This window comes from Erinaceus europaeus, chromosome 1 (genome assembly GCF_950295315.1).
Source record: "Erinaceus europaeus chromosome 1, mEriEur2.1, whole genome shotgun sequence".
Taxonomy (NCBI): Eukaryota; Metazoa; Chordata; class Mammalia; order Eulipotyphla; family Erinaceidae; genus Erinaceus; species Erinaceus europaeus.
The window spans coordinates 102,839,717-102,853,314 of NC_080162.1; the positions used below are offsets into that span (position 1 = coordinate 102,839,717).

The following is a 13,598-nucleotide window of genomic DNA, read 5'->3' on the forward strand; positions in this document are numbered from 1 at the left end:
CTGCAACCCTCAATGACCCTGGGTCCATGCTCCCAGAGGGATAGAGAATGGGAAAGCTATCGGGGGAGACTGGGCGGTGGGAATTGTGTGGAGTTGTACCCCTCCTACCCTATGGTTTTGTTAATTAATCCTTTCTTAAATAAAAAAATTAAAAAATTAAAAAAAAATAAGTTTGTAAAAATTTATGTTATATGTTTTTAAAGTTTTATCTTTATTGGATCTAACTAGCTAGAAAGTGAGAGGGAAGGGGAAGATAGAGAGGGAGAGAGACAGAGAGACCTGCAGCCCTACTTCACCACTTGTGAAGCTATCCCCCTGCAGATGGGGACTAGGGGATTGAACCTGGGTCCTTGTGCACTATAATGTGTGCACTTAATCAGGTGCTCCACTGCCTGATCCCCTTGATGTATTTATTGATACTTAATGTTAGCTATGAGACAGAATAGAGGGTTGACCTTCCTCCTGGGTCCCCTCAGTCATGATAAGGAAACCCCTGGTCACCTATTCCCCTTCAAAGTGAGCTCAGAAAAACAACCAACAAACCAACCAACCAAAGTAAGCTCAGGACTTCACCATAAGCACTAGAGGTTACTGTGCCCTGATAAGCCACACTGCCACTTTGAGGGTGTTGTGTGGAGATTCTCTAAAGTGCCTGACAAGCCCCAAAAGATATTTGCCCCACCCAAAGCCGTGTGTAACTGACCACTCCTGATAACAGGGTCTGGCCTGATCATACACTGCATGCTGGCTGGATGTCTGTCTGATCACAAAGCAGAGCCTGCTTGCTCCTGTACTTTAACACCAGAGGATGGGCAATTCGAGACTGAAGGGCTTGCTTCTGTACTTTAGTACCATAGGTGATGCATTGATAGACCGAAGGCATTTTGAGTATGAGTTCCTGAATTCCACTCCAGGTACTTCATGTGACAGAATGATACTCTGGGGTGGGGGTATAGCATAATGGTTATGCAAAGAGACTTTCATGCCTGAGGCTCTCAAGTCCCAGCTTCAATCCCCCACACCGCCATAAGCCAGAGCTGAGCAGTGCTCTGGTTAAAAATAAAAATAATAATAATAATATTTATTGGGTGTCGGGCGGTAGCACAGCAGGTTGAGTGCATGTGGCGTAAAGCGCAGGGACCCGCATAAGGATCCTGGTTGGAGCCCCTGGCTCCCCACCTGCAGGGGAGTCGCTTCACAGGCGGTGGAGAAGGTCTGCAGGTGTCTGTCTTTCTTTCCCCCTCTCTGTCTTCCCCTCCTCTCTCCATTTCTCTCTGTCCTATCCAACAACAACGACATCAACAACAGAAATAGTGACCACAACAAGGCTATAGCAATAAGGGCAAAAAAGGGGAAATAAGATGGCCTCCAGGAGCAGTGGATTCATGGTGCAAGCACTGAGCCCCAGCAATAATCCTGGAGGCAAAAAAAATTAATATTTATTTTCCCTTTTGTTGCCCTTGTTGTTTTATTGTTGTAGTTATTATTGTTGTTGTTGATGTCATCGTTGTTGGACAGGACAGAGAGAAATGGAGAGAGGAGGGGAAGACAGAGAGGGGAGAGAAAGATAGACGCCTGCAGACCTGCTTTACCGCTTGTGAAGCAACTCCCCTGCAGGTGGGGAGCCCAGGGGTTTAAACCGGGATCCTGAAGCCAGTCCTTACGTGTTGTGCCACTTGTGTTTACCTCACTGCGCTACCGCCTGACTCCTTCCATCTGTATATTTATAGTGATATTATTAATGTATATTTCCTAAAATCTTATAAGTATATAGTATGCTAATTTACTGGTGTTGTTTTAAATGTTGGCTTCTATCTTCATAATTCTTTTTTTTTTTTTTTTTTTGCCTCCAGGGTTATTGCTGGGGCTCAGTGTCTGTACTACTGCTCTTGGAGGCTATTTTTTTTTCTCTTTTGTTACCTTAGTTATTTTATCGTTGTTGTGGTTATTATTATTGTTGTTGTTATTGATGTCGTTGTTGTTGGATAGGACAGAGAAGTGGAGAGAGGAGGGGAAGACAGAGGGGGGAGAGAAAGACAGACACCTGCAGACCTCCTTCACTGTCTGTGAAGCAACTCTCCTGCAGGTGGGGAGCACGGGGCTTGAACTGGGATCCTTACCCCAGTCCTTGTGCTTTGCGCCACCTGCACTTAACCCGCTGCACTACTACCCGACCCCTCATGATTCTTTTTTAAAAAAATTTCTTTCTTCCTTCCTTCTTTTTTTTTTTTTTTTTTTTTTTTTACCAGAGCACTGCTTAGCTCTGGCTTATGGTGGGGTGGTGTAGGGGATTTAACCTGGATCTATGGAGCCTCAAACATGAGAGTCTGTTTGCATAACCATTATGCTCTCTAACCCCGCCTGAAATTTCATTGTAATAATGAGTTAAAAGATTTTAACAGTACAGTGTATAGTTCCACACCACAATCACCCACCAAAGTTCTGTGTCCCCACCCCCCGCCCCCACCTCCCAGACAGCCACCATAGTTCTCACAAGGTTTATTTAGGAAGGGTTTTTGCTTCCCCAGCCCATGGTCCACTGTTAGCCAGAGCTGAGTAGTGACCGGTCTCTATCTTTTATTATGTTTTTGTATTATCTCTATTTATGTACTGAATAGAGACAGTCAGAAATTGAGAGGGGAAAGAGGAGATAGAGAAAGAGACAGAGAGACACCTATAGCACTGCTTTACCACTTGTAAAGATTCCCCCTACAGGTGGGGACTTGGGGCTGGAGCCTGGGTCCTTGAACATTGTAACATGTGTGCTCAACCAGGTGCACCTGGCCCCTGGTCTTTCTGTGTTTTTCTCTACCTCTTTCTCATTAAAAGAAAACAAGGGGGAGTCCAGCAGTAGCACAGGGTTAAGTGCACGTGGCTCAAAGCGCAAGGACCTACTTAAAGATCCCGGTTCTAGGCCCCACCCCTCCTTGCTCTCCACCTGCTGGGGAGTAGCTTCACAGGCGGTGAAGCAGGTCTGCAGGTGTCTTTCTCTCCCCCTGTCTTCCCCTCCTTTCTCCATTTCTCTCTGTCCTGTCCAACAACGACATCAGTAACTACAACGATAAAACAAGGGCAACAAAAGGGAATAAATAAATATTAAAAAAAAAAAAGAAAGAAAGAAAACAAGGAAGTCCGGCGGTAGCGCAGTGGGTAAACCGCACGTGGCCCAAAGCACAAGGACCAGCGGAAGGAACCCGGTTGGAGGCCCCTGCTCCACGCCTTCAGGGGAGTCGCTTCATAGGCGGGGAAGCAGGTCAGCAGATGTCTTTCTCTCCCCCTCTCTCCATTTGTCTCTGTCCTATCTAATAACAACGACATCAATAACAACAACAACAGTAAAAACAAGGGCAACAAAAAGGAAGTAAATATTTTTAGAAAAATTAAAAAAAAAAGAAAACAAAAATCAACAGAGAACCGGTTTGCATGTTTCTGTTTTATTTTTTTTCCCCCAAGTTCATATGTATCAGCTCTCTAGATTTCACATGGGTGAAACCATCTGGTATTTACTACACTAAGCGTAATCATCCCCAGTTCCATCCATTTTCTCACAGAGCACACAAAATATCTTTTTGGATTGCAGAGTAGTACATAATTCTTTTTAAAAAAATTCATTTACTTTTTTTTTAAATTTTATTTATTTATTAATGAGAAAGCTAGGAGGAGAGAGAGAAAGAACCAGACATCACTCCGGAACATGTGCTGGTGGGGATTGAACTCAGGACTTCATGCTTGAGAGTCCGATGCTTTATCCACTACGTCACCTCCCGGACCACAAAAAAATGTATCTACTTGTTAATGAAAAAGAGGGAGGGAAAGAGAGAGCTAAAGCATTGTTCCATATCCTGTTTCTTAGAGTTCAGCACTTCATAACTGTGCCACCTCCTGGGCTACCCTTCATAATTCTTAGCATTATCTTTTTTTTTCAAGTTACAACATAAGAACAATATTACCATACTTCTTAAAAATCAGTCCTGGTTTCATTTTATACATTCTGTTTTATCAAAATGAAGTAGGAAAAGGATTTAAAATATTTCTAGATGCTATTTCAAGTAAATGGATGAGTAAGTTACGAAATTTAGCCCTGCACTTCTTAAGTAGTTCATGGTATTTTCTCCAATGTTGGAGAATTTTTTTGTTATCAAGCAACAATACCAAAAGTAATTGTAGGGAGTCAGGCAGTAGCGCAGGTGGTGCAAAGCACAAGGACCAGAATAAGGATCCAGGTTCAAGCCCCCCGCTCCCCATCTGCAAGGGAGTTGCTTCACAAGCGGTGAAGTAGATATGCAGGTGTCTTTCTCTCCCCCTGTCTTCCCCTCCTCTCTCCATTTCTGTCTTATCCAACATCAACGACATCAGTAATAACAATAATAACTACAACAACAATGAAAAACAAGGGCAGCAAAGGGGAAAATAAATATATATAAAAAAGTAATTGTAATCATCTTTTCCCATTTTTTCTCACCAGATCACTGCTCTACTCTGGTTTATGGTGGTGCTGGGGATTGAACCTGGGACCTCTAGTGCTTGAAGCATGACTTTTCACCTCCTTAACCCTGCTTGATACATTACAGAAATGGGGGAGGGGGGACGGGGGGGGGGTAGCGCAGCAGGTTAAACGCAGGTGGTGCAAAGCACAAGGACCGGCACAAGGACCTGGTTTGAGCCCCCCGGCTCCCCACGGGCTCGCTTCACAAGTGGTTTAGCAGGTCTGCAGGCAAAAAAAAAAAAAAAAAAAAAAAAAAAAAAAAAAAAAATTCAAAGTATGGGTTGTGTATGGCGACTTTTCACAGCAGTGCTTTGTCTCCATCTGGTGGAAAATAATATCTTTGCAATGTCTGAAGTACTCAAGCATGGCTGCCTTTCAGGATCTAAGACTGGATCATTTTGTTTTTAGAGAGAGAGGCAGAGAGAGAGAGGCAACAAAACCACAATACCAAAGCTGCCTTCAACATCTAGGACACAAAACTGGGTTACACACATAGCAAAGAGGCACACTAATTGAGTTATTTTACAGTATTACATCAGTGTACACACACACACATATATATATATATATAAATTTTTTTTTGCTTCCATGGTTATTGCTGGGGCTTGGTGCCTGCATCATGAATCCACTGCTCCTGGAGGCTTTTTTCTCCTTTTGTTGCCCTTGTTGTTTTATTGTTGTGGTTATTATTGTTGTTATTGATGTCGTTATTGGATAGGACAGAGAAATGGAGAGAGGAGGGGAAGACAGAGAGGCTGAGAGAAAGATAAGACACCTGCAGACCTGCTTCACCACTTGTGAGGCGACCTCCTGTAGGCAGGGAGCCGGAGACTCGACTCGAACTGGGATCCTTATGCTGGTCCTTGTGCTTTGTGCCACGTGCACTTAACCCGCTGCACTACCACCTGACCTCCAGTATATATATATATGTATATATTTAAGATTTATTTTTATGAGATACACAAATTCACAGACATATACGATTACTGCTCAGCTCTTGCATATACTGGTGTCAGGGATTGAACCTGAGGTTGTCTGGGGCCTTAGTTAAGGAAATTCTGTACTGTATTGAGATATCTCACTGTTCCCAGACAGAAACCAAGATGATGGAGACCATGTAAAAGAAACCAGTATGGCAGAGACCAGGCAGTGAGTCAGCAAGGAGACCTACAGGACTAATCCCAGCTGCTTGTGACCTATGACTTGATGCAGTGACAACTCTCCTTTACTTGTGTGAATCACAAGGACTGAGCTAGCCTGTGCAAATATGGTCCAATCACAATAAAGGAGGGTGCGTGGGTAGGCTGATTTGTACAAGTTTATTTATTCCCTTTTGTTGCCCTTGTTTTATTGTTGTAGTTATTATTGTTGTTGTTGGATAGGACAGAGATAAATAAAGAGAGGAGGGGATACAGAGAGGGGGAGAGAGAGACACCTGCAGACCTGCTTCACCGCCTGTGAAGTGACTCCCCTGCAGGTAGGGAGCTGGGGGCTCGAACCGGGATCCTCAAGCCAGTCCTTGCGCTTTGCGCCACCTGTGCTTAACCCGCTGCGCTACCGCCCGACTCCCAAGTTTTTTTTTTTTTTTTTTTTTAAGATTTTATTTATTTATGAGAAAGATAGGAGAGAGAACCAGACATCACTCTAGCATATGTGCTGCTGGGGATCAAACTCGGGACCTCATGCTTGAGAGTCCAAAGCTTTATCACTGTGCCACCTTCAGGACTACCGTTTGTTTTGTTTTTTAATGTTCTGGATATTAGCCCCTTGGAGGCTTGCTTTTCCATTAGTGCATGGTAGTTGTAGGCTATCAAACAATCAAATAAAGTAACCACACTAGGAGGAAGGGTTGAGGAGTGTTGGGATGCAGGATTACAGATGCCTTTGCTTCTTCTTTGTACTTTGTTCTACAAGTACACTGATGAGTCATTTCCATGTGTGAAAATCTGAGGTGATGACGAGTTTTTTTCTTTTTAATATTTATTTATTCCCTTTTGTTGCCCTTGTTGTTTTATTATGGTTATTATTATTGTTGTCATTGTTGGATAGGACAGAGAGAAATGGAGAAAGGAGGGGAAGTGAAAGATAGACACCTGCAGACCAGCTTCACCGCCTGTGAAGTGACTCCCCTGCAGGTGGGGAGCCAGGGCTCAAACGGGGATCCTTACTCTGGTCCTTGCGCTTTGCGCCACCTGCACTTAACCTCTGCGCTACAGCCTGACTCCTGATAATGATAGTTTTTTTTTTTTAATTTTATTAATTTTATTTTTGAGACAGATACAGAGACATACACAGAAACACCAGAGCACTGCTCAGCTCTGGCTTCTGGTGGTGTGGGAGATTGAACCTGGGATTTAGGAGCCTCAGGCATGAGTCTGTTTGCATAACCATTATGCTATCTCCCCCGCCCAATGAGGATAATTTTAATGTTAAAAGATTGTGAGTGACCTATGTGGAAAATGACTGTGAGCAGTGGCTTGCAATCTGTAAAGTGATTTTTAATCTGTCAATTTTGGGAGGTAGGCACTGTCTTCAATGTTGTATGATTTCTGAAGTTAAGACTTGGAAGAGAAAGCGTTAACCATTCAGTATTATCTATACTCACAGTGACAAGAGAAATCATAGAGGGGTTCAGAAGTTTGTACAGTGGGTAGTGTGCTGGACTTGCATGCATGAGATACTGTATTTAATACTAGACACTATATACCAGAGTGATGATGTTTCCTCTCATTGACACATTTAAAAAAGAATAAAAATCAAAGGGTCATTTGTTAGACTGCAAAGACTATCAAAGATTCAAGAGTCTAGGGCCAGTGAGGTGACTTAGTAGTTGTAAAGAACATAAAGAGGGGAGGGAGAGGGGAGGGAGAGGGAGGGAGAGAGAGAGAAAGGGAGGAAGAAGGATTGGTCAGAGGCCCTGCTAGATAAGAACTAGGGCAGAAAATGCTTTAAAAGGGAGATAGTTACATGTAAATCCTTGGCTTTTACCATCAATATAAAAAATACAGAGAGCGTTAGCGCAGCGGGTTAAGTGCAGGTGGTGCAAAGCACAGGAACCAGCATTAAGGATCCCAGTTTGAGCCCACAGGCTCCCGGGCTCCCCACCTGCAGACCTGCTTCACCGCTTCTGAAGTGACTCCTCTGCAGGGGTCTATCTTTCCCTCCTCCCTCTCTGTCTTCCCCTATCTCCATTTCTCTCTGTCCTATCCAACAACAAGAACTACAACAATAAAACAAAGGCAACAAAAAGGAATAAATATAAAAATTAAAAAAATATATATATAATATTTAGAGAAGGTGTGTGTGTGTGTGTGTGAGAGTGATAACTACCTCCCAACATCATGAGGTTAAAACTGCCACAAGCCACAAAACCTGGGGCTGCTCTGGGTGTCTGTACTGCTGATGTACTGCAACTTGGACTTGGACTACTTGAATGAATTAAAAAAATTTTTTAAAAAATATTTATTCTCTTTTGTTGCCCTTGTTTTATTGTTGTAGTTATTGATGTGGTCATTGTTGAATAGGACAGAGAGAAATGGACAGAGGAGGGGAAGACAGAGAGGGGGAGAGACAGACACCTGCAGACCTGCTTCACCACCTGTGAAGTGACTCCCCCCCTGCAGGTGGGGAGCTGAGGGCTTGAACCGGGATCCTTAGCAGATCCTTGCCTTCATGCCATGTGCGTTTAACCCACTGTGCTACTGCCTGACCCCCAAGATTTCCTTTTTAATTAGTCCCTAGAGGACTATTGAGATAGTTCACCAGGAAGGGGCACCTGCATAGTCACACTGTCCAAGTTCAAGGCTACATGCACCACATTGGAGCACTATGACACTGGGAGAAACCAGTGCTGTGGTGTCTCCCCCCTTCCCCACCCCAACCTTTTTTTGCTCTGAAAAACTGAATGCAGAACAGTAAAGACCTGGCAATGACCATAAATTAAATTTGCCCCTTGGAAAGCAGGAAAGACAAAAAGGAGGAGGTAGGAGGAGGAGAAGGAAGAAAAGCTGCTTTTAGGCAAGGAAGTGGTTACACAGTGGTAGGGCACAGGATTTTCATACTTGAGATTCTGAGTTCAATACTTGGCATCACCTATACCAGAGTAATGTTCTGTTTCTTTCTCTTGCTCTTGATAAAGATAATAATAAATTTACTTTTTTTTTTTTTTGCCTCCAGGGTTATTGCTGGGGCTCAGTGCCTGCACCACAAATCCACTGCTCCTGGAGCCCATTTTTCCCATTTTGTTGCCCTTGTTGTTGTCATTATTGTTGTTATTGCTGCTGTTGTTGTTGGGTAGAACAAAGAGAAGTTGAGAGAGAAGGGGAAGACAGAGAAAGGGAGAGAAAGGTAGACACCTGCAGACCTGCCTTATCGCTTGTGAAGCGACCCCCCTGGAGGTGGGGAGCTGAGGATCCTTATGCCTCCTTGGCTTCCTGCCATTTGCTCTTTTTTTTTTTTTTAAATTTAGAGTAATTTATTTGGAAAAGGTGTCCAACAACAGATGAGTGGCTGAACAATTGTGCTCTTTACACAATGAAATATCAGCTATTTTTTTTCTTTTTTTTTTATTTAAGAAAGGATTAACAAAACCATAGGGTAGGAGGGGTACAACTCCACACAATTCCCACGGCCCAATTTCCATATCCCACCCCTCCCCTGATAGCTTTCCCATTCTCTATCCCTCTGGGAGCATGGACCCAGGGTCACTGTGGGTTGCAGAAGGTAGAAGGTCTCTGCCATTTGCTCTTAACCCACTGTGCTACAACTAGGCCCCTATAAACTTACATTTCCAAAAGACAGAAAAACAAATATTTTTCTACAGCAAATCTTAGTTTCTTGTCTTACCATCTTGCCATATTTCAATATTTATTATTTATTTGACGGAGACAGCAATTGAGAGGGGAGGAGGACATAAGGAGAGAGACAGACCCTTGCAGCCCTGCTTCACCCCTGGTAAAGCTTTCACCCTGCAGGTGTTGACCAGGGCCTTGAACCTGTGTCCTTGTGCACTGTAGTTTGAGCACTTAACCAGGTGAGCCACTTCCTGGCCCCCTTGCCATATCACTAGTAAGATATTTGACAGATGTCCAGTCCCCAGTAATTACTACTTATCAAGATAATCTCCTGTGTTTGTCGGCTGGCTCAGACAGACATTTCACAAGAAATCTGCTTAGTCCTTAGTTTCTAGCCTAGAATATTGATGCAGTCCACACATCATTATATTCAGGAGGAATACTACTAAGATAGGAAGCAGATGAAAGATTCATTTAGGGAGCTGGGCGGTAGAGCAGCGGGTTAAGCGCAGGTGGTGCAAAGCCCAAGGACCAGCATAAGGATCCCAATTCGAGGCCCTGGCTCCCCACCTGCAGGGGGGTCAACTTCACAGGCAGTGAAGCAGGTCTGCAGGTGTCTATCTTTCTCTCCCCTTCTCTGTTTTCCCCTCCTCTCTTCATTTCCCTCTGTCCTAACAATGATGACATCAATAACAATAATAACCACAACAGTGAAAAACAAGGGCAACAAAAGGGAATAAATAAATATTAAAAAAAGTTCTGTGCCCCCAGCACACCCCCAGGTATAAACAGGACAATCCTACGTTCTTAGAAACCAGCTGGTTACTTTTTATTTTTTTTTCTGAAAATTCATGTGTTTCAGTTCTCTGTATTTCTAGGAATGAATCATAATGGATTTGAGTAACAATCCTCACAGCTAGGAGTTCAACCTTAGTTCTAAGATTCTTTTTTTTTTTGGCTTCTAGGGTTATTGCTGGGGCTTGGTGCCTGCACTACGAATCCACTGCTCCTGCAGCTGTTTTTTCCTTTTTTTTTTTTTGGATAGGACTGAAATTGAGAGGGGAGAGAGAGATAAGATAGACACCTGCAGACCTGCTTCACTGCCTGTAAAGTGATGCCCCTGCAGGTGGGAGCCAGGGGGCTCAAATTGGGATCCTTGTGCTTTGTGTTATGTGTGCTTATCCTGGTGTGCCACCACCTGGCTCTCTGAGATTCTTATTTTTTATTTTATTTCAATTTTATTTATTTATTTATTTTTGCTTCCAGGGTTATTGGTGGGGCTCAGTGCCTGCACTACGAATGCACTGCTCCTGGGGGCTATTCTTTCCCTTTTGTTGCCCTTGTTGCTTATCGTTGTTATTGTTGTTGTTGGATAGGACAGAGAGAAATGGAGAGAGGAGGGGAAGACAGAGAGGGGGAGAGAAAGATAAACACCTGCAGACCTGCTTCACGGCTTGTGAAGCAACTCCCCTGCAGGTGGGGAGCCGGGGGCTCAAACTGGGATCCTGATGCCGGTCCTTGTGCTTCATGCTATGCTTAACCGCTGCACCACCAACCAGCCCCCTGAGACTCTTATTTTTTACAATAGTGATTTACTTCTTAAGTGTGTGAAATTGACCCATTTATTTGACTACATTGCCATTACCCAGATATACTTAAAAAAAAAAAGTCACTGCATCTTGTATTGGGAACAATGAAAATGACCATGGTCAATTGGAATGTTGAAAGTAACCTGAAGATTAGCCACTAAAACTATAAAAATACAAATACCAACAACTCCAGAGGTTAAATTCAGGCATTTTATTGTAAACAGGGTTACCCTAGCACTCCACCTTACTGGCTGTGTCACATGCTCTTTCTTCCACATCAACTAGCAAAAAAAAAAAAAAAAGGACTTTTAAAAACTCACTGGTAACATATAAGTTAATTTGTTCCACAAATCTCATTTATGAAGCACTGTGTAAAGCAGTGTCCGGGGTAGTCTGTTATTGCTCATGGACTGCAGCTTGGACCCATTTAAATGAATCCATTAGTATGCCTGAGTGATCAACAGTAGCTCTCAACCCAGTTTGGAAACCAGACAATGCTGGAGCACACTGACAGTAATCACAGGTTCCTGGAAGACTACATGAGACTCCTTCAGACTTCTTCAAGTGCCTTTCTCACTAAAATGACACTATTAAATTTCACCTATTTAAAAAAAAAAAAAGAAAAGCTCAAAGTTACTCAGTAATAGCACATAATTTTTCACAGAAAAGATAGGTGGATTATTTACTCTTACAGTGGTGGATTTAGACACTCACGGCTAAATTTAGATCATATATATTTGCAGTTTGGTGAAAAGCTGCATAGTCTACAAATGCCTAAAATCAGAAGGAGTGATGACTCATCTACCTTCTAATGGACAGGCTTCAGAGAAAGAAGCCCCCGAAGGTAGGGATAAAAAAACAGTTACAGCACCACATTTATCTGATAGTAGAAATGGAGCCCTGCTTTTGAACGCAGCCTCCACAGTTGTGATATTATATCATTCTTGCCCCAAATTTAGATTTGGAAAGTGGCAAATGTGAAAACTTAGGCCATGAAGAGAGAGATGACTTTACAGAAAGAAGTCCTGGCAAATCAACTCATGTGGAGGTGAAATGTCATTTGAAAAGGCCATTCTAGACTTTGCCTGAGGAACAGGCAACAAACCATTACTGTTATTAGTACCTGTATGTGAAAGTATATTCACAATTTTCCTTGAAGCAAGTTTTAATAACAGTAAATATTTCAAAAGTCATTAAATCCACAGTAACAATTTCATCTAAAATAGTATCTCATGAAAAAAATATTTTTTAAAAGTCCATTCCAGTCAGTCTGTATTTGTATGTTTATATATTCAAAAACAACATAATATTAAGGCAAGATTAGACTGGTAGCAAAAGGGATTTTAGAGTCTTACAGATATCACTATTTAAGATCCCAAGGCTTCATTTTTTTTTTTTTGTACCTCCAAAAGGGTGGCTATGTACTTGTCTTTTAAATTCATAATGGGGCAATATTTTGGTTCACATTCTGGAAGTAATTTCATGGCAGTATAAAGTTCTTGGTATTTTATAGTAAATAGCTGATGTTGAAAAAGCATGTCACACACTCAGTAGAACCTAAAATTAACTCTTATTTGTTCTTGTTAAATAAATACAGCAACATGTTGATGGGAAAAGTGAAACTGATGAAACACTGCAAACCAACTACGAGAATGTCAATAATCTAATTCAATCAGAAAGAAACAAATTACAATAATCCTGAGAAATTCAGTTTGGGACAAAATTGATGTAAGGTCTTAAGTCTGTATTTCTAGCACTGTAGGGTAATCTAAGGTTTTCCAGCATTTTATAGTTTGAATAAAAAACATGTTCAAATTTTATAAAAAGATTAAAACCATGCCTTGTATAATCATCAATTTCACTATAATAAAAGGAAATGACATTGTTTTGTTCATTACCTGCCAAATGTAATGTTCTCCACTGATTTATATGAAACCATCAAATAGAAAGCAAATCTGAGGATCAATTTTTTTTAAAAAGGTCTATCTTTCTAAATGTTTTGAAGCATTTTCTGACAAGTTGACTATTTTATAGCAAAGGGAAGATTCTACAGGAATATCATCTTAAGTATTGTTATGTAAGAAAAATTTCTCTTCAGGATGAAAAGGAAAAAATTAAATATTTAGGAGGCATGTATTTCAAAAATATTCTACACCTATACGATTTTGTGATTTAATTACTTTGGATCTTTGATATTTCTACATAATGACATCTGAATTTTTTTTCTGTTTGTCTCTCTAATAGTGAACCAGAAACTATTGAAGTGGCCAAGATTATTCTCCTGGCCCCTGGAAGACTCAGGAATGCATTCACTTGCACTTTTCCACCTGTGGGGAAACTTCAGAGTTTTGCAGCCATGAAATTAATATGTGGCTTCACAAGGGGAAACAGTGGCAAACCACGCTTGAACTCGGTCATGTTCTGGATCACTTCGGGCTGCAGAAAAAAAGAAAAGAAAGAAAAAGTTTTAGTGTATTTGGCCAAAAAGCAAACTGAACGGGACATCAACTTTCCCCACCCCCACAATTAGTAATTTTCTCTTCCATATATTGTGCTTTGCTGACCTGTCTTACGGGAATAATAGGGCCAGAATATCTACAAACATAAGTGAGAGAAGAAAAGATTCTCGACTTCTTGGAACACAAAGGCTGGTATGTAAGTGCTCAGCACTCAGGCTTTAGCAAATAGGCAGAAGCTTGTGTGCTCACCCAGAAGGGCCTGGTTGCATTG

The 13,598-nt window shown here is 41.9% G+C and overlaps 1 protein-coding gene across 3 annotated transcripts in view; it reads right to left on the minus strand.

Moving 5' to 3' along the window:
- Window positions 1-11,064: 11,064 nt before the first annotated feature.
- The window catches only part of IDE (insulin degrading enzyme), a 115,705-nt gene continuing 113,171 nt past the window's right edge, over window positions 11,065-13,598 (minus strand). For all 3 annotated transcript variants that reach the window (XM_060191936.1, XM_060191935.1, XM_060191937.1), the window contains exon 25: window positions 11,065-13,304. In XM_060191936.1, the coding sequence (XP_060047919.1) occupies window positions 13,209-13,304 (96 nt within the window). In that variant the 3' untranslated portion in view covers window positions 11,065-13,208. The remainder of the gene's footprint in view (window positions 13,305-13,598) is intronic.